The 27,499-nt window shown below is 37.7% G+C and overlaps 2 protein-coding genes across 12 annotated transcripts in view; one reads left to right on the top strand and one right to left on the bottom strand.

The window, feature by feature from the left end:
• Positions 1–14,678, top strand: part of FNBP1L (formin binding protein 1 like) — a 93,922-nt gene extending 79,244 nt beyond the window's left edge. For 3 of the 7 annotated variants that reach the window (XM_032247986.1, XM_032247989.1, XM_032247992.1), the window contains 6 exons: positions 63–77; positions 3,402–3,511; positions 6,219–6,351; positions 6,725–6,819; positions 9,000–9,148; positions 10,974–14,678. In XM_032247986.1, the coding sequence (XP_032103877.1) occupies positions 63–77; positions 3,402–3,511; positions 6,219–6,351; positions 6,725–6,819; positions 9,000–9,148; positions 10,974–11,152 (681 nt within the window). In that variant the 3' untranslated portion in view covers positions 11,153–14,678. The remainder of the gene's footprint in view (positions 1–62; positions 78–3,401; positions 3,512–6,218; positions 6,352–6,724; positions 6,820–8,999; positions 9,149–10,973) is intronic. The other 4 variants (XM_032247988.1, XM_032247990.1, XM_032247987.1 and 1 more) reach the window with 3 other exon arrangements.
• Positions 14,679–22,229: 7,551 nt separating this feature from the next.
• Positions 22,230–27,499, bottom strand: part of BCAR3 (BCAR3 adaptor protein, NSP family member) — a 132,969-nt gene continuing 127,699 nt past the window's right edge. For 3 of the 5 annotated variants that reach the window (XM_032247995.1, XM_032247998.1, XM_032247999.1), the window contains 2 exons: positions 27,155–27,367; positions 22,230–22,845 (listed from right to left, as the gene is read on the bottom strand). In XM_032247995.1, the coding sequence (XP_032103886.1) occupies positions 22,667–22,845; positions 27,155–27,367 (392 nt within the window). In that variant the 3' untranslated portion in view covers positions 22,230–22,666. The remainder of the gene's footprint in view (positions 22,846–27,154; positions 27,368–27,499) is intronic. The other 2 variants (XM_032247996.1, XM_032248000.1) reach the window with 2 other exon arrangements.

A 27,499-nucleotide genomic window follows, 5' to 3' on the forward strand; every position in this document is an offset into this window, starting at 1 on the left:
CTGAATTATGGTTTCCTGTGAATAATTTACCATTTCTTTCTGTTTTCCATTGAACTATTCAGTGGTCGGTGAAGATGGTAAGCCTTATGTGCTGATCTATATGCTGTGCCAACATTAAGTAATCTCAAAACATTGTTTTGTTTAATTCAAAACAAGTGGTAAATTACATCCCACGTTTTCACCTTGTGTGTTTTTTCTTTTTATAGTTTAATTCATAGTCCAGCATATGCCAGTACTCTTGATGTCATAAGATTAGAAAATAATGTGGTTAATTGTCATCAACCCATTAAGTTCTTAAATGTCATTGAATGGAGTCCTTGTCATGTTACATAGGAGTATAAAATTAAACATTTTTAAATGGTTAAACATTTTAAAAGATTACATGGTAGAGCCACAGTGTGTTATGCAGAAGGAAAATTTAGCAAATACAATTTTACTTAATATCCTTTAAAAATCATATACATTTGATTTGTAGTTTTGTCACCAGAATCATTAGATTTTTCAAAAAAGAAAGAAGAATTTCCTTCTAGTATCATTATGAAGTTAGTGCTTGGTTCTTCTGTGCTGTTTAAGGAGAACAGAAGCACGGATGATCTAAATATTGTGTGTGTGTTTGTGTGTGTGTTTGGGGGGGATGGTGTGTGTGTTTGGGATGTTCCTTTGTATGTTTATTTATTTCAAACAAATTAATGAACTTACATTAGGAGCTAACCCCAAAATTATTGTATAGAAAGCTATTGGAAAATAGACTACTTTTTTTTTTAACCCTGTTGGAATCAGCCTTTTATAAATTTCCTTTGTAGTAAGAGAGGTGGTTAAATGCCTTAGAGGTCTTCTGAACATCCATAGGAAATAGAGTTGAGTTTAATTCTGGTATTCCATGTAAGAATAGGGTTCTAATGGCAAAAGGGGTATTAGAAATGTAAGTACCTCAGTATTTACTGTTCATAAATTTGAGAACAAGGTTTGGTAAGGGCTAAGTGGAATTCTGGCGATTTACTTCTAGGTTATTGTAATTTTAAAAACAGAAACCCCACAGTATGTTGAACTGCATTTCTTCATTTTACTAAATAATTTTTCAAGATTTTCTGAAATATTTTTAAAATTTAAATTAGGAAGTTTATTTTTGACACACATACATACATACATACATACATACATACATACATACATTAGTTTTCAAAACTTGTACTCCTTGCCTGTAATCCCAGCTATTTGGGAGGCTAAGGCGGGAGGATTGGTTGAGTGCAGGAGTTCGAGGCTGTAGTGAGCCATGAGAGCTATGATCACTCAACTGCATTCCATTGTGGGCAACAGAGTGAGACCCTACAAAAAACCCTCGACTCCAAATTAGATTAAATATGACAAATTTATGTTGAAAATTAACCAATAAATCTAAAGGAACTTCATATAGGAAGTTTCGCCATTGATTTATTTAGGTCAGATTGGGTTGATTGATATCCTTGTTTCTGGTGACTGGTAAATGAAAAAAAAACAAAGACCACTTAGGATGCCCTACTTTTTTCTAGCAAGCTTGTTGAATATCCATAATGTGCAGGCCACTGGGGAAAGATACTAGGGATTCTGTTATTAATTAAACCACATTTGATCATAGCTCATCCTAGGAGTGAATTTTTTCTTTTCTAAAAGTAAATGAATCATTCTTACACACGGTGAAATAAAGCTATTTAGCATATGTTGCAGGCATAAGAGGCCCAAAGAGCAAGAATGTCTTCGTTTTGAGAGCTACTTTTAGCATCACTTTAACAAATGGAATCGTATTTGTATTCTTTTGTTTGTTGCTTTAGACGGAGTCTTACTCTTGTCACCCAGGCTGGAGTGCGATGACAGTCTCAGCTCATTGCGACCTCTGCCTCCTGGGTTCAAGCAATTCTCCTGCCTCAGCCTCCCAGGTAGCTGGGATTATAGGTTTCTGCCACCACACCTGGCTAATTTTTTGTATTTTTAGTAGAGACAGGGTTTCACCTTGTTGGCCAGACTCCAGGCTGGTCTCTAACTCCTGACCTCAGGTGATCCACCCTCCTCGGCCTCCTAAAGTGCTAGGATTAGAGGCATGAGCCACCCCTCCTGGCCTCATATTTATATTCTTAAAATAACCATTTTGGAAACAAAATGAATAGTGACAGGCATCATCAGTTTCTGGGAGTATATATAAAGACAAGTAATATAGGTTTATATTAAATAGATTCAATAGCTGCTAATATTGGTTCTGTTGTAATCTCTAATAACATAAGTAACAGTGATTAAAATAACATTTAAGGGGAAAGACGTCATTTGGATTGGATGTTTACATTTAAATACTAGCACTTTTTCTTAAATTGCATAGTTTCTTGAATATCAAAACTTTAAAAAAAATTTCAGATGTCAAGCATCTTTACTAAAGAAGCATTTTATCTTTCTCAACTGAGGTATGTTACTTGGTTTACAAAAGGATAATAGATACTCCTTGTTGGAATATAATTTCTGCTCACTAGACAGTTCTATTGTTTTTTTAATCACCAGGTATGTTTTGAGTGGTTTATTGTTCAAATATTATCTGTAGTTTTTTTTTTTTGAGACGGAGTTTTGCTCTTGTTGCCCAGGCTGGAGTGCTGTGGTGTGATCTCGGCTCACCGCAGCCTCCACCTCTCGGGTTCAAGGGATTCTCCTGCTTCAGCCTCCCGAGTAGCTGGGATTACAGGCACGCACCACCACTAGCTAATATTTGTATTTTTAGTAGATGGGGTTTCTCCATGTAGGTCAGACTGGTCTAGAACTCCTGACCTCAGGTGATCCACCCACCTTGGACTCCCAAAGTGCTGGGATTACAGATATGAGCCACCATGCCAAGCCGCCAAGCCCTCTATGTAGTATTAAAGTATATTTAATTAGATTGTCCTTGTGAGGTAAGTTTCTTAATTATATTCATATTTTTAGTTTGAACATTTGTAACATTCTGAATGTTATAGCAATGGGTTTGATTTGGAAATGTTGTGATATGTTATATATAAAACAATACCCTGTATAGACAAGAGATGTTACGTGTTTCCATTTTGTTGTTGTTGCTGTAAGAAGGTTTATATGTATTCATAATAACTCTGCCAAGATTTGAAAGTAATGTTATACTACCTACCAGTTATCTCTATCTGGGTATAATTTTAACATGTTTTGTTTGATGGCTTTATAAAATGACAGGAATTTGAGCTTTCTTCAGTTCAGTTGTTTTCATTAACATATATGCATAAACACATACATCTATGTAGATTTTTTTAAAGGGGTTGCTTGAGGCAAATTTGAAATTAAACTTAAGATTGGTATGTATTCTTATTTTATAGCAGGTATATTTTAAAAACAACATTTCCCGAAAATGTCTATTATAATGATTTAGATTCTCTTTTCAGGGCCCAGCACTAGAAGATTTCAGTCATCTGCCACCAGAACAGAGACGTAAAAAACTACAGCAGCGCATTGATGAACTTAATAGAGAGCTACAGAAAGAATCAGACCAAAAGTATTATTCCTTTACTCTCCTCTGTCATTATTACTTATTTTAGGATTTACATTGAGTGACACCCTTAAATGTGATGTACAGAAGATTTAAAAATCATATATCCTAACTGAAATCTTTTGAGAGAAAATTATACTCCTACACTGGAAATTTTTGTGTTTGTCCTGTCATAGGTAAAAATGAAATGTTAGAGAATTTCCTTGGTTGCAGATTTTTATTGGATGCTAATAGTATATATTTATGCCTTCATTAATTTGCAAAAAATTCTTGATGTTTTATTATCAAGACTAGTTTCACCAGCACTAACCACTTCTTATACTTTGATACATTTTTATTTTGCTTCTATATATAAATTGATTTCAGTAGCAACCTGAGGCTATCTTTTTTGTAACAAAACCTTTGGCAAACAGTGCTTGATTACTTACGACTTCATATTTGTTCACACATAGGTTTACTTTTTTTTCTTTCATTTATACAAAAAGTTTTCTCTAGTTTAGTTTTTAAAAAATGGACATAGAAGTATTATTTCTGATCGTTAAAGTGTTATTACAGTGAGTTGGTAACTTGCTATATCTTCACTGAGGATAAAATTGGGGCTTAAATTGTAGCATGAAAGATTGAAGTTTTGATGTTAAGAATTAGTGTATCAGGTATAATGTGGCACTTAATCATAATGAAATACTGCAGTACCTTTGATTCTAATTTACAGTAGCTATATTCTATAAAGTCACTGTGAACATTGAATTATGGAATACCGAAACATTGCTCTCAGGGTGATACAATGTTAGGCTCTAGGTAGCCTCTGGTACAATGTTTCCATCAGCTGATTGACACATAACCTTGTTTTATTTATGTTTCTGTGTAAAGATACCTTATTTAATATATGATGTTGATTTATTAACTTTGAATTTTTCTAATAGCACCGTAACTCGTGCTTGAACAAAGCTTATCTAAGACATGATTTTCTCGTAATAATATTACAGCCTTCTTGTACTTAAGATCACTAGACAGCACTTCATTGCTGTGCTTTGGGACTATTTTAAACATCAAGATCAAAAAGCACAAAAATATGAGAAATATTGCACTAATTGAGTAGATTGCAGAAAGGATACATGTCCAGAATATGAGAATACAAGCAAGAAGGCCAGAGTATCACCTGGTTTGACCTCAGCTTGGAGCTTAAATGTACCTCTGCTGACTCAGATTTTTCTCTGATCTCTCCATGTCCAAAACAAGAATAAAGGCATAGAAATGTGAATGTTCTTGCCATGGTCTGGAATTAGTGGTAATCCAGAGAGGCTTGGTTAAAAATAATATGGAGCATAATAACAGAAGTTGAGGATGAAGAAGTATAGGACTTGTGAAAAATCCTGAATGCTTTTCTGTTCAGTTCTGTAGGTATTACAATCCCTAATTATTGAGAGAAGGGGTAACATTATTAGCTGTGTGTGCTAAAAGATAATAAAAAGCTGTATGAAGAGTAAATAGTATAGGAAAGAGATTGGAGGTAGAAGACTTTAACAGTCGAGGTGAGAGATGCTGAGGGCCTAAATTAAGGCATGACTATGGGAACAGAAAGGAGGAATAGATAAAAGAGTGATTTCAAAGCCAAAGTAGATTGTACTTTTAACCTGATTGGATGCTGGAGAAGAGAAAACAATGGAGGAAGCTTTAAAAAGTGGGGGCTTGCAGCTCTAGATTTAATTGCAATAATAAGGAAAAGGTTTAGGACAAAGATAAAGATTTTGATGTTGATTTTTGAAATGTGAAAAATCCGTATTGGAAGTGTCCAGTTGGGTTTGGAAATGTGAATCTAGAATTCAGGAGAGAAACGGGTCTGGAGATATGCATTTGAAAATCATCTGAAGTTGGATGATATTAAAACAGTAAGAGATCATCAACAGGACTGTAGGAAGAGATGAGAGGAAATCTTTGTCATTTTATGGAATATGCATTTAAAGATTGAACAAAGAAGGAGAAGAAGCCAGTGAAGGAAATTGTGAGAAAGCAGAGGTGAGGAGGAGGAAGAAGAAAATATAACCTCCAGGAAGTCATGAAGGAAAAGAATATTAAGGAGTGTTAGGCAATAGTGTCAGATGTTAGAGTCAAGGACAGCTAATGGAGGCATAATCGATTGTAATATGATTAGAAAATAGGAGGTAGGTTGAGAGGAATTGGCAAATGACTGACTTTGGGTGGGGGCAAGTTAAAGCTGCCATTCCTATTTCTAGCAGAGGTAAGTGGGAGGACGATGATGATGTATGAGCTGAGGAACACTGTGGAATACTGTGGCTGGGTGGGAATATAATGAGTTTGATTTGGGACATGATGAACTGAATAATATTGAAAAATATTCTTCCAGCCCTTGATTGTGTGTGTGTGTGTGTGTGTGTGTGTGTGTGTGTGTGTGTGTAGATACAAATAAAATTCCTTGTTTAGAAAGCAGGAAATAAGAAATGAATTCTTATTGGTAAGAATAAGAATTCTTTGTTCTCTTTTGGTATTCTGATTTCTTCATAAATTACTAACTCATATAATGTTATCACCTTTATGCAGATTGTCTTTAATCAGGTCATGTTAGACAAACTTAAAAAGATACGGCTCTACTTAAGATTAAGCTGCATACGAGTCCCCAGAGACAAATAAAACTCTTTTATCTGGATGCATATGAAGTTAATATTTAATTCTGTGGTTTCCTTCTCTTTTTCAGAGATGCACTCAACAAAATGAAAGATGTATACGAGAAGAATCCACAAATGGGGGATCCAGGGAGTTTGCAGCCTAAATTAGCAGAGACCATGAATAACATTGACCGCCTACGAATGGAAATCCACAAGAATGAGGTAGATTTTTTTATTCAGCAGTTGTCAAGATAAATTATTTTTATAAACTTCATTGTGATAGATTGGTTTTTATTAGAATTATCTTCAAATGTTTATATTTAATTTTAGGGTTTATGATCTAAAAGGATTGTGATGTGTATTATTTAATCTCATAGAAGTTTTTTTTATTTAAACCTTTATATAAAACTAAACATTTATACTATATTTTGAATCAGCTGTAAAGTTGATCATTTGACCAATTTGGAATAAAGGTTTCACATCTCTAAGAATTACGTAATTATAAAAACTTAAAGCACATTTTAAATGTAGAATATCTTAACAAGCTTTTAAACGTATTTATTGAGCTCAGTTGTTTGCTTGTTTTTTTCCTAAGGCTTGGCTCTCTGAAGTTGAAGGCAAAACAGGTGGGAGAGGAGACAGAAGACATAGCAGTGACATAAACCATCTTGTAACACAGGGACGAGAAAGGTAATTTTTTGTATTTTATTTGTATTCCTTCTCCCCAAAGTTTTCTCACCCTTTTGTCCTAAACTTTGTACAATTTGTTTTCTCCCAAATTTAACAAGTTCAGCTTTCAATAACCTCAGTCTTTTGAACCTAAGTAATTTTCTTTAGTGATAATTACAGGTGAAGTAGGAAACTTCATCCTGTTATTCAATCAATCCTAGTTTATTGTGCTTCCAAACACAGAGCTAGGAACATAGGAAATTCTTGGAGCTACAATCTGAGGGCATAGGGTCCTCAGGCATGGGAAACTTTCCTAAGGTTCAGGTGGAGTTAGGGTCACTTATGCCAAAGAAAAATTTTACTATCAAATAGCTCAAAGTTTTGTGAGGGAAAAAAACCATGTATTGTTAGTCTAGACCAGACCTTCCAAAAGACATTTTGCTAAGTTTTGTACCACTTGTGACATTTCTTTCTTGATGTATTATATCTTTTTTTCCATAATAAAAGTCCACAAATTAGGATTTGCCTTAAAGAAGAATGTGAGAGATCTGGTAATAACTCTTAGTTTTTTACTTAATTACAGTGTAATCTGAGCAAGTTCATTTTTAATGCTCCCTGAGTCTTAATTTTCTGAAATATAAATGGAGGTTAAAATATCCATCCTTCAAGTTTGTTAGTAAAGAAGTAAATAATGTACATAAAGCACCTAGTAGCAAATAGCAGTAATAATAGTATCACTTCTTGAAAGAGTACATATCTTTAATATCTTTAATATATCAAGAGCTATCCACAAATTGCTGGTTTTTGTTACCAGGGTAACACAATTCAGGTAAAAGGATAGGTAAAACTCAGATTAAAAGGATCTAATTTCTTTGGCATGTGTTATTTCTCTGGCTTCCAGGCTTACTGAAAATACTGTTAAAATCTAATTCTGGCTGGGTGTGGTGGCTCTCGCCTCTAATCTCAGCACTTTGGGAGGCCAAGGCAGGTAGATCACGAGGTCAGGAGTTTGAGACCAGCCTGACCAACATGGTGAAACCTTGTTCTGCTAAAAATACAAAAATTAGTCAGGTGCAGTGGCGTATGCCTGTAATCCCAGCTGCTTGGGAGGCTGAGGTAGGAGAATCATTTGAAACCAGAAGGCAGAGATTGCAGTGAGCCAAGATCATGCCACAGCACTCTAGCCTGAGCAACAGAGCAAGACTCTGTCTCAAAAAAACAAACAATATCTAATTCTGTAAAGTTTTCTATTCAATCTAATTTAGTTGTTTGATTCTTCAGCAAAATTACTCACAATTTTCTCTGATTTAAAAAATTTTAAGAAAAACATATTTGTATTACCTGCCATTTTTTTGGATTTTTTGTTACCAATTTCTGTGTTACCGTGGTTAGCTGGAAATTAACTTTACTTTTTATTTTAGTTGAGAATCTTTTGATTTTCAGTGACAGAGTGAACACTTTACCCATGCTGGCTTAAACTAAAAATGGACTTCATTGGCTGACTTTAGGGAGAGCTTGGTCTGGGAGCTTAGATGTTATCCTCAGGACTCAATTTCTCTCCACCTCACAGCTTTGCCTTCTGTTGTGATGGTTTCATTTTAAGGGTCCAAAGCTCTAGGCAATTATTCCTCTGGGTTCAAGTCCAGTAGAAAAGGGACAGAGTGAATTCTCTTCCAAGAGTCCCAAACAAAAGTCCCTGTGCATTTCTTGCATCTGATTGGGTTACAGGACTACTTATGAACTATTTATTTACTCTGGTCATGCAAATGCTTGCTGTGATGGCCACTCCAGATCCGGAATAGAAACAACTCCACCTGAAGCATGTGAACTAAACATGGGTTTGCATGGGTCCCCTAAGGAATTTTAGGGTGATAACTTTGGGGTGATGGAAGACAAGTGTCTAGAACATTTTTCGTTTTTATCTCTAGACCCAGTGATAGTGAGATGTCTTTACTGAATAATGCTTTGTGCCTAGAATATTGTAATCATGTAATTTTTTTTATTTCAGGAAATTTAGCAAAGCAGCATTCTGTATTAGAAGTAATTTGTATACTTGACGTTTGAAAAAAAGAGGGCTTAAGTGGAAACCATGCCATTAATATTTAATTTTTGGAATTGATCCTGAGGAGATCAATTTATAAATAATATATAGAATCCTCATGTTTATGATACTTGATCAGAGATAATTTTTTGTTTTATAGTCCTGAGGGAAGTTACACTGATGATGCAAACCAGGAAGTCCGTGGGCCACCCCAGCAGCATGGTCATCACAGTGAGTTTGATGATGAATTTGAGGATGATGATCCCTTGCCTGCTATTGGACACTGCAAAGCTATCTACCCTTTTGATGGTATGATTTTCTTAATAATATTGTATTTCATAAAATTGGTTTTTTAGGCCGGGCTTGGTGGCTCACGCCTGTAATCCCAGCACTTTGGGAGGCCATTGTGGGTGGATCACAAGGTCAAGAGATCAAGACCATCCTGGCCAACTTGGTGAAACCCTGTCTCTACTAAAAATACAAAAAATTAGCTGGGTGTAGTGGCACATGCCTGTAATCCCAGCTACTTGGAAGGCTGAGACAGGAGAATCGCTTGAACCCAGGAGGTGGAGGTTGCGGTGAGCCAAGAATGTGCCATTGCCCAGCCTGGGCAACAAGAGCGAAACTCCGTCTCAAAAAATAAAAATAAAAAAATAAAAATTGGTTCTTTAAAAGTATTTACATCAAATCATTCACTATAGTGTCCTTATTTAAGTAATACACATCAGAAAATTATTATAATTCCATTTCTTTAGTATGTATACTTTTGTTATAACTGTATTACAAATATAGGGATTTTTCTTCCATACATGGAATAAAAGGAAATTACTCATGTTGCTAGTGTCCTAATACAGATTATTAATTATCAACTTTGGTTAGTGCAGAATTTTCACCAGAGTTCTTACTAATGCATACATGTACAAAACAAAGTTGAGGCAGCTTGAGCATTAGCCCAACCCAGGAAGCAGATGCTGGTGGATGTCACTTCAGGTTCTTCCTTGTAGCTTGCTAACGTTGAGAGACAGGTATGAGGTATAGCTCCTGAATGCTGTCATCATATCCTGAGTCTGTAGGCCATCTGTTTAGATGAAAGTGGGAGAGAATGTAGTAGCTTCTGACTGTGCCATCTCTTACCCTATGAAAGTTGAAGAACAAACTCTGGGAGGGAAGTAAGTAAGGCACTGAGGCCCTCAGGACTCCTGTAGATTTTTAGTTCTTCTCTTGAACTCTGAAAAATACTTTCCCTCAACTAACAGGAGAGAGCTAAGCAACACTTTCATAAATAAACTGTTATGAAATGGTACATGATTTAAAGTATTTTTCCCCCTTTGTGTTGATTTAAAATTGAGCAACATCTCTAGTAACCTCCTGTTAGAAAATATATTAAATTTAAGACCTCGTAGCCAAGTGCAGTGATGTGCCCCTGTAGTCTTAGTCACCTGGGAGGCTGCAGCAGGAGGATCACTTGAACCCAGAAGTTCGAATCCAGCCTGGGCAGTAAGACCCTATCTCTTTAAAAAAAACACACACAAAAAAAACTTAGTCTGATGTTATCTAGAGAGTAGGGAAGTAATTTATTGTGTTAAATGAAGATTCAGTTGTGAAATTGTTACTGCTAAGCAGGTTGGGGGTGGTTGGGGATAGAGAATAAGAGAGTTATGTATGGCCATTCTGCTTCTACCATCACTAGAGTCACACCTATATTTTTCTCTGCTCTCCCTTTGAACTATGTTTTTTCCTTCTTTCTTCCCACTCTTTCACTGTCTAGTTACTGTTTTCCTAATTGATATGTGATTAACTTTTTTTGATTGACTACCCAAATTTGGGAAAGAAGTTGGAATAGTGAAATAGGAATTAGAATACCCTGTCAAATCATGTAATGTCACTGTGGCTCAGTTAACTTCATCTGTTACATGGGGGTGATGTTATCCAGCCTTACAGGCTTATGCAGCTCAAATGAGAGAATGTAAATAAGGTGCTGGATAAGCCACAAAGCACTATAGAGATGTTGCTAATGAGAGTCAGTGGTTCCAGGCACATTGAAATCTACATTTTATTTTGTGTGTTGTATTTGTAACTTAAAAAAAAAAAGTATCACCGTGCTTAAATTATGCTTATGAAAACTCTCATCTAGGACATAATGAAGGTACTCTGGCAATGAAAGAAGGTGAAGTTCTCTACATTATAGAGGAGGACAAAGGTGATGGATGGACAAGAGCTCGGAGACAGAACGGTGAAGAAGGCTACGTTCCCACGTCATACATAGATGTAACCCTAGAGAAAAACAGTAAAGGTGCAGTAACTTATATCTAAACTAACCAGGCAGCTTTGTGCCATGTGTGACACAGGAAGAGTAACATAAAATGAAAACACATTCAAGAGGTTGAAAAGAGTAAGGAAATTTAAAGGGCATCAAAGATTAATTGTTCACTATGTGAGCTGAGTGTAGGCTTGATCTTGTGAATGTTACCACAAGAAACTTTTTGTGGCACTTTACTGTTTGAGTAATGTTGGTGTGAAGCTCAGTTGATGCCTTTTGCTTTATGTCCTGCTTAAGTCTGTGTGAAGGATTTGTGTTTTTCTGCCTTACAAATAGAATTTGATTTATTGGGCAGGAATTCATGGATAGTAATGCTCTCTGCCACTTTTACTTCAGAAAACACAGTGACTCTAGTGAATTTGAATAAGTGAAACTGCTCTGAAATGCTATGGAAAGCCAACTCCCCAAAGTGTGGTTTCTTCTAGGAGTTTGAATTTGTAGCTACAGTTTTCAGAAAGAAAAATAGTAGTAGATAATTGAGTAAAATAATAATATCATTTTCATTTTCTTCCCTTTTCTTAACTTTGGTTTCCTAAAGGAAGAAAATAAGCACTTGGCACAGTAATCTGTTTAAGTAGATTTAAAGAGAGTTGCACAGTGAATCTCCTGGTCTACCTCTTAGGTGAATAAAACAGATTTTGTTCGAGACCTCAACATATTTTGAGGTTAGCTGGTAATTTTCAATAATTTACAAGTTTCCTTCCAAACTAATCTTATGCTTGTGTGTTTCATCTTGAAAATATCTTTTGGGAAATACCACTTTAGTGATTATTTAGCATTTAGCAGTTACATATAGGAAAATACATGGTTAATAGAAAAATACACATTTGAAGATAGAGAAAACCTTGGAGGCGAAGTGTTGACAAATTTTAATTTTAAAGGAGAAACTTTTTACTATCTGGGTTAGAGGAAGATCCGTGTACCACCATTTAGGGCATTTTGTTATTTCAGCTGAATTATTACTTATGAGGATAGATAAGTGTTTCCAATTAATTTCAGCAAGCATTGTTGGAAACACTGTGCAATCCAGGATTGTGCGGTGCTGATTGTGTGATCACACCCTGAGTCAGTGGTGTGGGGAAGTAAAATGAAGAAGCAGTAAGATTGGTTTTTGATTTAGCCCATGTTTTAAAATTTCCTGGTGTTTTCAGTAGCTGTCTATAAAATGATTTTAGAGACATTTGAGACAGGCACTTTAAACTGAACACCCCTTTTGGTTTTACCAAAGGTCTTCAGTAATTGTTCTTTTCTTTTTCCTCCTGGACTGCAGGTTCCTGAAGAGGGTTTCTGAGGAAATGGGCAAGATGTTGAAGGAGGTTACATGCAGCTGCTTTTGGGGGGAGGGTATTAGAGTTGTCAGGCTCAAAGAGAGTGAGAGAAGCAAGTTGCATGAGTGCATGCAGACATGATTATTTTTTACTAACTTCATTAGCATTTCCATACATTGTTTTAAAAAATCGTAATACCAACCCTTAAGTTTCTAGTTCAGTTACTCCCACAAAAGAAAAAGTCAACAATGGCTTACCATTTTTCTGTTTATTTTACTGTTGTCTAATCAATAAAGAATGCAGAGCTCCCAAAAAATTTGTCTTACATTAGCTGTCCCAACAGGATTGTCTCCCTCCCAGCTCTGTTTTAATTGGCTTTTAGACCCACTGTCTGTCAGATCCTTGCCATCTGTCAGTGTCTGCCTGCGCCACCTCCGTGCTTGCTTAACATCCTGTTGCATGTCTAGAGTGATTGGGCTAGATTTTTCAGGCATGTCTTTAGATTCCCTGGTTCTTGTCAAAGCCTCTGTTTTGTTTTACATTTGTAGTGCAAATCCCTCTGTCAGACATCTCCAGCACTAATGTTTCCATCCTAGCATTTGTGTGCACTGCTGTAACTTCCCCACTGCAAACATTCCAGTTGTGGCATTACAAAGAAGTAGCTTGTGAACCTGAAGTATTTATGATAAGAAAAAGAAAACATCTCTGCTCTAGCCTACAGCCCAGTTGAAAGAACTCTTTGAAACGTGATACATCTTCAGCACCTCAGTCTGGGAAGAATCTATAGTCAGCACTGAAATCCTGGCATAATAAACACAGAAGATACTCACCACCTCAAGACAAAGGACTATTGTCAAAAGTCAGCTGCTTCCATTCAAATGCTGCCTTAAACTAGAGTGCCTAAATCTGTTGATTGCCAACACTACCACTACAGTGTCCCACAAAGGGCTTTATGTGTCAGCTCAGTGCGACCTCCTTTAACTCTGCAGCACGGCTGCAGCTGCCGATGTAGCCTCAGTAGGTGGCTATTGGAGCTCTACTATGTACAATGGTGCATCTTCAAATTTATGCATCAAACTGAAGACATGTCCAAGTCCATTTTACTTTGCTCAGTGTTTTTATGAGAAGTTTTATGGACCTCCCCCAGCTGTCTTTTTATTTGGGGTTATCACAGTCATGTTTGATTATTACAATGATAGTCTGTTTCCACGTGATGCTTTTGTTTGAACCTGATAAAATTTAGTGAAACTTTGTAATTATCTATGTGCACTTTTACTTGTAAAATGGAATTTCTGTATGTTTATACTTGTAAATATGATTGTTGTTAGTGCTCCTGTTGCTCATGGTGTCCTGCCTCGCATTTGTGATTGTTAATGACTTGTATCTTAACCAATTTCTTAGTGGTGTTGTAATAGGGAGATGGGAGCGGGTGGGGGGTTGTTTGTACCGCTGAATCTTCATTAATTTGGTTCTTTACTGTTTTGAGGGGAGAAGGAACATGAAATGGTTTGTGTATTATTGGATTTTAAGCAATATTTTAGAAGCTGTGTGACTGCTTTAATAACTTTTTCCCAGTATTATTTGAATCATACTACCAGTTGTACTAAAGCTGAATGACAATTGTGTGAAAGTTACTGCCTTCATAAGATCAAGTCACCACTGTTACACAGCTGACTTGTAGTGTATTACCTTTGCAGCTAGTAAACTATAAAGTTTAGATATTGAATCTCGTTACAGGGTTATTTATATAATGTGACATTATTCAATGCTGACTACATGAAGTAGTTTTAAAATCTAGTGCTATTTTTATTTTAAAGGTTAGCAATGCGGAGGAAATGTGATCTGGCTGTGTTTGTCTTCTGTACAAAGCCTGAAGTGCTTATGGTTTTTTGGCTAACAGCCACAGAGGGCAAAGTTTAAGACTTTCTTGTAAGGACTAACTGTTCTTTTCAAGCTACTGTTTGTTTTTCTAAAAGCAGGATTTGCTTCCGTAGGAGGCAAGTTCCTTGACGTGGAATAGTGCAACCTGTATATGGGTTATTATAATAGGAAAGACATTTGTACTTGCACAGTTTAAATCATTCTTAAATTTTGAACATGTGAATTGTCCCAAAAAATCTTTAATTTTTTGGTAATTTTTACTCTTTTTGTGCACATGTTGATTTCTTAATGGTAAATCCTTCATTTAAAGATAGTGTTCTCTGTTGAGAATATTTTCATGGAATAAAACAATCTTTTCATGGCCTGTTAAGGTGTTTAGTGTGTAGTCTCTCATTGCTGTGCGAACCAGAGAGGTAACGATTTTGTTCTTGAATGTGCCAAGTTTCAGATAATAAAGAGTAGATAACAAGTTCCATAAGTAGGACAACTTTTCTTTTGCAAAGCAGTTTGGAAATTTTTTTCTAATTTTGGTTTCTCTAAGCATTCCTAAGGGAAAAAGAAGTTTGTTGTTTCTTTAGAGTGAATTTAAGTTGCATGCAATAATTTGGATTTATCTTTCTTCTCCAGTAGCTGTGTTGTATAGACTTTCTTTTTACACCATCTATCCACTGCATCCATAAGAACTGTCCCTGTATCACATAGCCTCATCTAGCCGCTACATGCTAGCCAGCATTTCCTGTGCCCTGGCTTGATTCCTGATCAGTTAACAACACCCAAGTCTTCCTGGCATTTCAAAGCATGGAAAGAACATTTGCCATAATTAGTGACACATTATCTGTAATTTCAGGAAGTCTAATTTCAGAAGATTCACCTTTTAAAAGATGCAAATGTGAAACTATGACTATAAACTTTTAGAAACTAAAAGGGAATAAAATTCAGGGTAGATCCTGAACAATGCGAGGTTACGATTGTTGAGAGGAAAATTTAGAGATCAGTGCCAAGCTTGGAAGTAGGAACACGCAAAACAGTGCAAATAGCAGGAAAATAGTGTCAGTTGTTACAGCATCAGATAGCGGTTTGGGGTGGGGAGCTCAAAACAATGAAAAAGGCTTTTATTATCAAAACTAAGATCAGGGAAATCACATCCTATTTGTGAGAGAGAAAAATAGTGTCCTTAAAACAATAATAACAAATGAAAAGTCTCTCCAGGCTCATTGAAAAGGATTCTATTTTGAAGAATGTACAGGTTGAGTATTCCTTATCTGAAATGCTTGGGACCAGAAGTGTTTCAGATTTTTTTTGGGAGGGGGGAGAATATTTGCATTACATACCCTCCAGTTGAGCATCCTTAATTTCCAAATCCAAAATTCTCCACTGATCATTTCCTTTGAGCATCATGTCAGTGCTCAGAAAGTTTCAGATTTTTGATTTTTGAATTTGGGATACTCAACTTGTGTTAGCTTAGGTTAAAAAAAAATGTGTAAGAAACACTGAACCTAATTTCAATGAGCTCATATACCTAAGATCAATGTATTCCTGAGTATAGTCACTTCCAGGAATTAGGGAAACTGCAGAAAACAGAAGAGGTGCCGAAAGATTGGGGAATTGGCAAACATATATTTTGAAGAGTGAATTCTGAGAAGTTGGACAACCCTTGAAAGTATTAGATAATGTTGGCATTTAGGGGACAGTGTGTTGGGCAACTGACTAAGGTTCCTAAGAGTAAGTCATATCAAAATAGCCTCATTTCTTTGTTTTGATAGAAATGGGAGAATTCTAGGACACAATTAGTGTCGCTTTCAACACAATTTCAGTTTGACAATATTTCTCAGTTTTTTGTGAGTCGTGACAACACTGTTAGGGAGAATGGGAGCATTTGACGACCTCATTTGGTAAGCCCAGAATCTCCACCCTGAGGAGTTTTTTGTGGATAATATGTATATATGAACCATTATAAGATAAACACATCACCCAGTTTAACAAATAGAATATTACCAGGTGGGCACAGTAGAAGCACAGTCTGAGTGTGGAATGAGACAGACTAAAGCTACAAGCTTCCAGTTCTGGCAAACTAAGATCAGCAATCCCCACCCATCTCATTCCCTTTTTCTCCCTTTTCTCCATTCTTTTCTATGGCTGGGAGCTCCTGCCACTGACTCTTGGCATGTAGCCAGCACCCATTTGGTGCTGTTATCTGATGAGGGTAGGCGGTGAGATAAGGATCCATTGCTTTTCCCCTCTCTTCAGGTGCCAGACAGTGGTTGGTAAACCAATGACGATCAGTGGAATGGGGGAAGTCACTGGAAGAGTCTGCAGTTCCTTGTGTCAAATCACAGGGGCATCTTTTACCTGGTGACAGCCTTATCAAAAGATTATACCAACTCATTTGTTTAAACAATTTGAAAATTATTAGTGATTGATAAACGGTTTGTGCTACTTTTATAACTTGATAGTTTTATGTAATTTAAAGAATAAAATGATTTGTACACTGATTTATATATTTATGAATTTTATATTTAGTAATATCCCACTTATCAAATATTTTAAATATTCCATTGTATCTTGAGACCTGGCTTTTTCACTCAACATCGTTTCTAAGATTTATCTGTGTTTATGCATAATACAGTATTCCATTATGAAAGTACACACAATTTATCCATCCTCTTGTTGACATTTGGGCTATTAGTTTTGTTAGTAAAATGTGCTGCTTATGCATATCCATGTACATGTTTCCTGATATGAGTTTCTCTAAAATCTGTACCAAGGAGTAAAATTGCTAAATTATGGTTTTTTTGTTTTTTTTTTTTTGAGATGGAGTTTCGCTTTTGTTACCCAGGCGGGAGTGCAATCTCGGCTCACTGCAACCTCCGCCTCCTGGGTTCAGGCAATTCTCCTGCCTCAGCCTCCTGAGTAGCTGGGATTACAGGCACGCACCACCATGCCCAGCTAATTTTTTGTATTTTCAGTAGAGACGGGGTTTCACCATGTTGACCAGGATGGTCTTGATCTCTTGACCTCGTGATCCACCCGCCTCGGCCTCCCAAACTGCTGGGATTACAGGCATGAGCCATCGTGCCCGGCCTAGATTATGGTTTTAATTTTCATTGAAATTTTAGATTCAAGGGGCACATGTACAGGTTTATTATATGGATATATCGTGTGCTGCTGAAATTTGGATTTCTAATGATCCTTTTGCCCAAGTAGTGAACACTGTAACCAGTAGGTATTTTTTCAAGCCTTTCTCCTCTCTCTTGCTCCCCCTTTTTGGGATCGCCAGTGTCTGCTGTCCCCATCTTTATGTACATTTTTACCCAATGTTTTGCTCCCACTTATAAGTGAAGACATGCAGTATTTGGTTTTCTGTTTCTGCATTAGTTTGCTCAAGATAATGGCCTCCAGCTGCATCTATGTTACTGCAAAGAGTGTGATTTCACTCATATTCTGTGTAGTATTCCATGGTATGTATGTATGTACCACATTTTCTTTCTTATTTCTTTCTTTCTCTGTTTTTCTTTCTTTTCCTTCCTTCCTTCTTCCTTCCTTCTTTTCTTTCTTTTCCTTTCTTTTTTTGAGACAGAGTTTCACTCTTGTCACCCAGGCTGGAGTGCAGTGGGACGATCTTGACTCACTGCAACCACTGCTTCCCAGGTTCAAGTGATTCTCCTGCCTCAGCCTCCTGAATAGCTGGGATTACAGATGCCCACCACCACACCTGGCTAATTTTTTTTATTTTTTGTAGAGACAGGTTTTCACCATGTTGGCCAGGCTGGTCTCGAACTCCTGACCTCAGTGATGCACCCGTCTTGGCCTCCCAAACTGCTAGGATTGCAGGTGTGAGCCACTGTGCCTGGCCACCACATTTTCCTTATCCAGTCAGCCATTAATGGGCACCTGGGTTGATTCCATGTCTTTGCTGTTGTGAACAGTGCTGTGATAAATATAGGATGCAGATGTCATTTTGTAGAATGATTTCTTTTCCTCTGGGTATATACCTAGTAATGTGATTGCTGGGTCAAAAGGTGTAATTCTAGTTTTAGTTCTTTGAGAAATCTCCAAACTGCTTTCCACAGGGGCTGAACTGATTTGTATTCCCATAAATAGTGTATAAGCATTCCCTTTTTTTCACAACCTTGCCAACATCTGTTATTTTTTTTACTTTTCAATAGCCATTCTTACTGGTGTGAGCTGATATCTCATGTGGTTTTTTATTTGCATCTCTCTAATGACTGATCGTAAGCATTTTTTCATGCTTATTGGCTGCTTGTATGTCTTCTGAGAAGTATCTGTTCATGTCTGTTGCTCACAACAGTAGTTGTATTAGTTTTAAAGTAATTGTTTTTTTCTTGCTGATTTAAGTTCCTTATAGATTCTGGATATTAGTCCTTGGTCAGACGTGTAGTGTGCAAATATTTGCTCCCCTTCTGTAAGTTGTCTGTTAACTGTGTTGATAATTTATTTTGCTATGCAGAAACTCCTTAGGTTAGCTGGGTCTCAGTTGTCAATTTTTGTTCTTGTTGCATTTGCTTTTGAGGACTTAGTCATAAATTATTTGCCTAAGCCAATATCTAGAAAAGTATTTTCTAGGTTTTCTCCTAGGCTTTTTATAGTTTGAGGTCTTTCAGTTAAGTCTTTAATTCATCTTATTTTTTGTATATGGTGAGAGATAGGGGTCCAGTTTCATTCTTCTGCATATGGTTAGTCAGTTTTCCCAGCACCATGTATTGAACAGGGTATCCTTTCCCCATTATTTATTTTGTCGACTTTGTTCAAGATCAATTGGTTGTAGGTGTGCAGCTTTATTTCAGGGGTCCCTACTCTGTTCCATTGGTCTGTTGTGTCTATTTTTGTACCAGTACCATGCTGTTTTGGTTACTGTTGCCTTGTAGTATAGTTTGAGGTCAGGTAATATGATATCTTACACTTTATGCTTAGGATTGCCTTAGCTATTCTAGCTCTTGTTTCGTTCCATATGAATTTTAAAATAGTTTTTTCTAATTCTGTGAAAAGTGACGTTGGTAATTTTATAGGAATAGTGTTGAATATATATATTGCTTTGGGCAGCATGGACATTTTAATGATATTGATTCTTCCAATCCACAAACATGGATTGCTTTTCTGTTTGTGTCATCTATGATTTCTTTCAGCAGTGTTTTAGTAGGTCTCCTTGGTTAGAAGTAGTCCTAGTTTTGTTTTGGTTTGATTTGGGGTTTTCTCTGGTGGCTGTTATAAATGAGATTATATTCTTGATTTGGTTCTCAGCTTGAATGTTGTTGGTATGTGGAAATGCTTCTGATTTTTGTATGTTGATTTTGCATCCTGAGACTTTGCCAAAATCATTTATGAGGTCTGGAAGTCTTTTGGAGGAATCTTTAGGGTTTTCTAGGTATAGAATCATGTCATCAGCAAAGAGAAAATATGACTTCCCTTTTTCCTATTTGGGTGCCTTTTATTTCTTTCTCTTTCCTGACTGCTCTGGCTAGGACTTCCCTAATTTTCAGTTTTAAAATATAATGCCACATTTTCCTCCCAAAGTTATTGTAACATTTTTACAATAAATGGTTATTACAAGGGTTATTTGTATTCCATATCCTGGCCAGCACTTAGGAGTCAGACTTCAGTTTTTGTCAGTTCAAAGAATATAAAAGAGCATTTCATTGTAGGCTTAACTTGTGGTGTTCTGATTATTGATGTGCATCTATATGTTTACTATGTTTCTCCTTCTTGTAAAAACCCTGTTTTATCTTCATCTTTTTTTTAGGGGGTGGGGTTGGTTGTCTTTTTATATTTATTCATGGAAGCTCTTTATGTATTGTGGATGCTAATTTTGCTAGTTATCTTTTACTGTGTAACATAGCTGGCTGATTTTGGCTCAGGGTTTCTCATGAGATGGCAGTCCAATTGCTGGCTGAGGTTGCAGTATCTTCAAGGCTTTGGGGCTGGAGAGTCCACTTCTAAGATTATCCATGTGGTTGCTGGTAAGCCTCTGTTACTTGCTGGCTGTTGGCTAGAGGCTTCAATTCCTTGCCATGTGAATCCCTCCGTAGGGATACTCATAAGGTGGCATCTTGCTTTCCCCAGAGTGAGTGATTCAAGATCCAAGACAGAAGTTAGTCTTCTCATAACCTATCTATCTCAGATGCAACATACCATTACTTCCACCCTGTGTGCTTGGTTGCACAAAGCCTGGTACAATGTAGGAGGGAACAACATAGTGAGCACCAGGAGGCAGAGAACATAGGGGGCCATCTTGGAGGCTGCCTACCACACTAATCTGTTGTCCATTTTATGTGTTGCCAATATCTTTTTTTTTCAGGTTGTCTATGATGTCTTTTGAATGGAAGTTCTTCATTTTAATGCAGATTAATCATTATTTTATAGTTAATGCTTTTTCTAACTTAAGAATTCTTGATTCAGAGTAAAAGATATTTTCTTCTAAAAGTATTACGATTTTGCATTTCACATGTAGGTTCTTAACTCATCTAGATTTTATTTTTGTGTGTATGATAAGAGGTAAGAGACCATTTTCCTCCTTTGATTTGCTTAACCAATTGTTCAAGAATTATTTTAAAGTCATCCTTGCCCCCACTGATCAACAGTATCACTCTGTCATGTTAAATTTCTGATAATAGCTTAATTACTGTAGCTTAGTAATGAGCTTTTATATCTGATAGGTACCACCAACCTGGGACCACTGTAAATCAATTTCTTGCTTTTGGATTTTGCTTACTCCAGACGTATATGAGCACAGGCCGTGGTTACAAATCCTCCCCGAATACTATTGTCATTATAATTATTTTCTTCCCGGAGCTGTATGTGAAGACAGTCACGTTTCCTGGCAACCTCCCTTTGCTGGTAGATTTTTTCCATCCTGTTAACAGGGACCCTTTAACGATTCCTGCTTCATGAAGGCATTTTAAGTTTTCCCAAGACAGACTCTTTCATTCATTGAGCTGATGTGATGTTACTCTTTGCCTCTAGGTTCTCATATGGAGTTGATTCAGATTTGCTGTACATTTTTCAGGTGTGGTGGGGGGAGAAGTCTGTTCCTTGGGAATGTCTATCAAGGTTGATCATACACAGGTATGTTTATTAAAATTTATTCAGGATTTACTTATGGTAAGAGGGCTTTCTAAGAGCATCTGAACCACCATATTGCCAGAAGTAGAAATGTGCTTTGGTTTTTAACAAAAAATAACATAATGTGGCTCATTTTTAAAAATGTGGCTTATTTTAAAAAACCATCACAGGGTGATGGTTAAGCTACAGTGTAACTTCTGGAACCAATAAATAATATTTTTTAAAGGCTATTTAACATGGAGAAATTTTCACAGCCAGTTTAAGACAAATATAAAAGTTGATATGGGCCTAATGTTATTTAAACGAGAAGAAGGAAAAATTATTAAATGTTTGACAGTTGGTGGCAGAGTGACAGAATATTTTAAAGTCTTGTATTCCAAATTTTGTACAATAGGAAAAGTTGAGGGGGATACTGATAAACTAGAAAGAAATTAGAAAGTATCCCCTTTGCAAAGTGAGAAACCTAGAAAACCAACCTAGGAAACTCATTGTTGTACTCATCAGCTAGAGGAAAAGATAACAGTTGATTATTTTGAAATATGTGAAGAGATGTTAATCATAAGATCTGGGTGTCCAGTTTGTATAGGGTGCTGTGCTGCACATGGGATTCAATGAGGTAAACTTGGCCTCACTCCACTGCTAGCAAGCACCATGGCTTGAGTTTGAACCCAGATCCCATGGAGCTGTCACTATCACTCTGTCCCAATCCAGAAATCTTAAACTTTTCATACCACTTTCATTAATTTTGGTTTACTATCAGGATACAGTACCTCTGAGACAGCTAAGAGGTAGAATTATTGTACTAAGATGAGTTGTTTAAAATGAAAGAGACTGGATACAACTGTTTCACAAAAAGATATATTTTCATTCATGACTATTTACATTTTTCCTGTTTAAAGAATATCATATAACTGATACCTTCTGAAATGTTTCATGCTTTTAAACTTCTATTTACACTTATCTGACATGGAATTAAAACTAAAATCGTCAAATACCATGATAATAGAAAGCAACCAGCCAACATAGCTAGGTCTTTTCTTGAATGTGCTGATCAACATTAGCAGTAGTTACCTTAATAATAAATTATTTTTTAAAATCAGTAGTAATTTTAGACAATTCATAAATAAGCGTGCTCTGTGCAATTTACACGTTTAATATCCTGTGGATACTAAAAGCTTGTATATTGTCAGGTTTGTACATTATTACTTTATCAAATTTAGCTTTCCCAAAGAAGAAGCTGGGGAAACTTGGAAGATATTCTAAAGATTCTCTGGAGAGTTATCAAAGCTCTGCCTGCTTCACAGGAGGAGGTTCCAATTTACGTGAGAGGGCAGTTAAAATCTGGTTGAATTTCTCATATCTCTCTATCTGATTGACTTGTGCACCTTTGCTGCCCCATAGCAATCGCATTTGGAATTCAGTCTTGCAGATTTCATTCATTTCTTCATCTGGTTGAAAACCTAATCAAAACAAAACAACCAAAAAGTTACTTCAGTTCAGCCTAAAATGTAGTGTTAAATATAGACTGAAAGCTTGCTTAAAGTAGGATAAAGATGAACTTCATCTTTTCTCTCTCAGAACTTTAAAACATGTCCCCAAAGAAAAAGAGAGAATCTATTCTACACAAGGGAGGGCAGAGACCCACCCTGCAGAACGTGAGCACCTTCAGAGAAGAAATAACAGGTAAACTCATTAAAACACGATAGAGTGGCGTTGGTTTGTACAAACCACTGTGGGAATTAGTGCTGTGGGAAGGAAGGTTCATGGTACCTATAGGAGTTTGTTACTTGTTTTTACTAACTTTACTGATGTATAGTTTATACTCATATGATTCACCTGTTTTTGGCTGTGCAGTTTTATGATGGTAAGTTTCTACCTGAACCAGCACCACCAGTTTTAGACTTTTTTACATTTCCATCACCCTCCTACCTCTTTGGAGTCAATTCCTGTTCCTACTGCAGACACCTCAGTCAACCACTGATCTACCTTCTATTGCTACTGTTTTGCCTTTTCTAGAAATTTGGGATAAACTGAATCATCCACTATGGACTCTTTAATGTCTGACTTCTTTCACTTAGCATAATGTTTCTGAGAGTATTACATATGTTGCATATTAATGATTCATTTTTACTGATCAGTAGTATTCAGTTTTATAGAGATCCCACATTTTGTTTATCCGTTCACTTAATTGATGACTTTTAGATGTTTCTAGTTTCTGGCCATTATGAGTAAGTGGTTGTGAACATTTGTTTACAAATCTTGTGTGGACATGTGTTTTCATTTCTCTAGGAAAGGAATTATTGGGTCATATGGTAAGTATATGTTTATTTTTAAGAAACTGTTAAGTGCTATTCCAAAATGGCTGTACCATTTTAGATTCACACCAGCAACATATGAAGATTCCAAGTTTTTCCACATGCTGCCAACCCTTTATCATTTTTGTTTTTTTTGAGAAGGCGTCTTGCTCTGTCACCAAGGCTGGAGTGTAGTGGCTCGACCTGGGCTCACCACAACCTCTGCCTCTCTGGTTCAAGCAGTTCTCCTGCCTCAGCCCCCTGAGTAGCTAGGAGTACAGTTATGTGCCACCACACTCAGCTAATTTTTTGTATTTTTAGTAGAGATGGGGTTCTACCATGTTGGCCAGGCTGGTCTTGAACTTTTGACTTCAGGCGGTCCACCCACCTAAGCCTCCCAAAAAGTGCTGGGATTACAGACGTGAGCCACCATGCCTGTGCCTAGCCGATCATTCTTTTTAATTGTAGCCATTCTAGATAGTGTGGTAGTATCTCACTGTGGTTGGTTTAAATTTACATTTCCCTAATGATGAATGCTTTGAACATCTTTTCATGTAGTTGTCATTTGTATGCCTTCTCTGATGTAGTGTCTGTTCAAATTTTTGTCTATTTAAATTTTGTCTTCTCATTGAGTTGTGAGGGTTCTTTGTATATTCTAGCTGTAAGTCCTTTATTGGATATCTGTGTACTCAATGTTTTCTGCTATGGTTCATGTGTCCTAAGAAATCTTTAGCTCAAGGGCACAAAAAATTTCTCCTATATTTTCTTGCAGGAGGTTACACTTTAACTCTTACATTTTGGGTGTGTGATCCATTTGGGGTTAATTATTGTGTATGGTATGAATTAAGGATCGAGATTTACTTTTTTGCATATGGATATCCAATAGTTCCAGCACTGTTTGTAGAAGGACTGTACTTTATCCAGTGAATTACTTTGGCACCTTTGTTGAAAATCAACAGCCAGCCATATGTGTGGGCCTATTTCCTAACTCTCTAAGACAGGATCGGGTCTACTTAAGGCCAAAGATGTTCAGGCAACTCTGTTAAAGAGTGAGAAGCTGCTAGCCAAAGAGGCATATGTTTGTTTCTCATCCTTTATTATTGCTGGGGTAGTTTGTTTTTTCATTAAATATACCCACCATCTAGATCATCGGATCCTTGTGGTAGAAAGGACAATAGGAATATTTTCTTCCTGATGATGCCAGAATATCCTTGATGGATAATCAACCAAAGGCCAGATGATGGTGACTTTTGTTTTGTTTTTTTGAGACCAGGCTGGAGTGCAGTGGCATGATGCTGGCTCACTGCAACCTCTGTCTCCTGGATTCAAGTGATTCGCCTGTCTCAGCCTCTCAAGTAGCTGGGATTGCAGGCGCCCGCCACCATGCCCAGCTAAGTTTTATATGTTTAGCAGAAGTGGGGTTTCGCCATGTTGGCCAGGCTGGTCTGTAAGTCCTGCCTCGGCCTCCCAAAGTGCTGGGGATACAGGTGTGAGCCACCGCCCAGCCCCCAGATAGTGATTTCTATTCATTCAGTTAACATGCATTAAGTCCCTTTCCGTATCACCTGGGCTGGTCTATGCTGGTGAGCAGATCGCTGCCTTTCCTGGGTTCATGGTCACTTAAAGCAATGGGAACTTGCTATGTAAACCTGCATTAGGATCAACTGAAATATTTCATCAGTGGCCTTTAAGGTGACTTAAAGCTGTAGAGCAGCTCATGGCAGTTTCCTGAAAACCCACCCTGATGTATATGCAACAACCATTGTAATGTACTCATTGGCTTTGTCTAAGTAGGTACTCCGATATTGACTTGTGTGCTTTTATTGTTTGCGTCACATACAGCCAATCCTGGAGAACATTTTGAGGAAGAAAAGGAAACGGGTATGTGGTGCTTGTACCCACAGTGGACGGTGCAAACCACTGAGTCCCACATTCTGGTTCTGAAGCAGCTTCCTTTTAGAATGAAATGCATGGAGTCTCCTGCTCCCACATAGTTCTTAACCTTGTGAATCGAACTGTGGGCGCTTGAAGAATTTAAAAAATTACATAGTAACAGAAAATAGTCATCCCCGATGACTGTCTTGGCAAAGCCCTCCTTCCTGGTCTTTCTGCCAACAAACATTCAGCCCTCCAGCCTTCCTCCGCACAGACACCAGAGTAATTTAAAACAGAAATCTGACCATGTGACACCCTCCCATGGTTAAACCCTTCACTGGCTCTTCCTCAGCCACGGTCCTGTCTGGAAGGGCCTCCCCAGCTGCACCTCCCTCTGCAGCCTTGTCGGCCATTCCCTAGGTCATACTTCGCGTGAATCTAAAACCGAGCACTTGTGGATCCCAGTTTTCCCTGGGCTCTCTCAGCACCTTTGGTTGGGTTGTGCGGTCTGAGTGGAATTCCCAGCCCTGCTTGCTGGTAACGACTTTTGTCCTTCAACAGTCAATGGCAGTGTTTTCTGGGAAGCTGTCCCCAGGTGCTTCCTCTTTCCTAGCATCTCTGACTAAATCCGTCCCTTCCCCTACGTGCTCCCACAGTGCACACTGCACTTACCACTGCATGCCGAGATAGCTGCTTAAATTCCTCAGGACATCCAGTTAGCAGCGCTGCGCACATGCGCATCTGTGATAAATGCTGGCCGGGCTGACTGAGGAGGGCTCTTTCTGTCACCATAGCACTTATAAGATAGATCCGTTTACACAACAGTGCCCCACACTTTCCAGGATGTGTCTGATGCTAAGAGCAGGGGAGCTCACTTCCCAGCGTGACTGGGAATGGGAATGCAGATAAATGAGGCCTAGATAAAACTCCATCTCCTCATCTTGGCACGTCACCTTTTCTAATCTCACCTGTTAGAGGTACTGTTAATAAGTGGTAAGCAAGTTGGCCAATTCTTTCTTCTTTCTTCCTTTCCTCTTTTCTTTCTTTTTTCTTTCAGATGGAGTCTCGCTCTGTCACCCAGAACCCAGGCTGAAGTGCAGTGGCGCGATCTCGGCTCACTGTAACCTCCGCCTCCCAGGTTCAAGTGATTCTCCTGCCTCAGCTTCCTGAGTAGCTGGGATTGCAGGCGTGTGCCACTATGCCCCGCTAATTTTTCTATTTTTCGTAGAGACAGGGTTTCACCATGTTGGCCAGGATGGTCTTAAACTCCTGACCTCAAGTGATCTACCTGCCTCAGCCTCCCAGAGTGCTGGGATTACAGTGTGAGCCACCGGGCCTGGCCCCAATTCTTTCTTGACCCCTCCTCTCTGTTAATTATATACCATCGAACAACAGAACACACAAGAAGAAAGGAGAAACAGGGCACTTGAGTCGTTCTGGAGTTAAGAGGAAGTAATAACCAGCCATATAGGAAATGGAATTCCATCCTTTAATCCTTCCTTTTTGGTGTTTTTCTAAGTGAAGTCAGCCATGTTCTTCCATTTCTTCATTTCAATTACTACGTAGTGTTAGAGAACAGCTTACAAAAACCAGCTCTTACCTGCCAGGTTCCTCTCAGCGTTCATCCGGTAGCTGTCCGCAGCCTGGGCCATGAATCGTGCCGTTGCCAAATGGTTCAGCATGATTTCACAGCTTTGGTCGTTTTTTTCCCACATGTCAGTTCCTTCAAAAGTGACAGCCTGACGCTCCATTAAGGTCACAAGGGGCATCAGCAGTGGGACTGATACATTGCTTGGGGGAACACATGTGGACTCTGAAGAATAAGGAATAGAGTTTTCCATATCAGATGCTTTCAAAAGCTAAGCACAGAATGAGGTGACTAGTAGCCCTTGCCAGGTTATGTCAACTGTAGCCTTCTACAAGCAACGCTGTCATCTGATAAAAG

Source organism: Sapajus apella, unplaced genomic scaffold, assembly GCF_009761245.1.
Source record: "Sapajus apella isolate SASKATOON/1434 unplaced genomic scaffold, GSC_monkey_1.0 scaffold64, whole genome shotgun sequence".
Taxonomy (NCBI): Eukaryota; Metazoa; Chordata; class Mammalia; order Primates; family Cebidae; genus Sapajus; species Sapajus apella.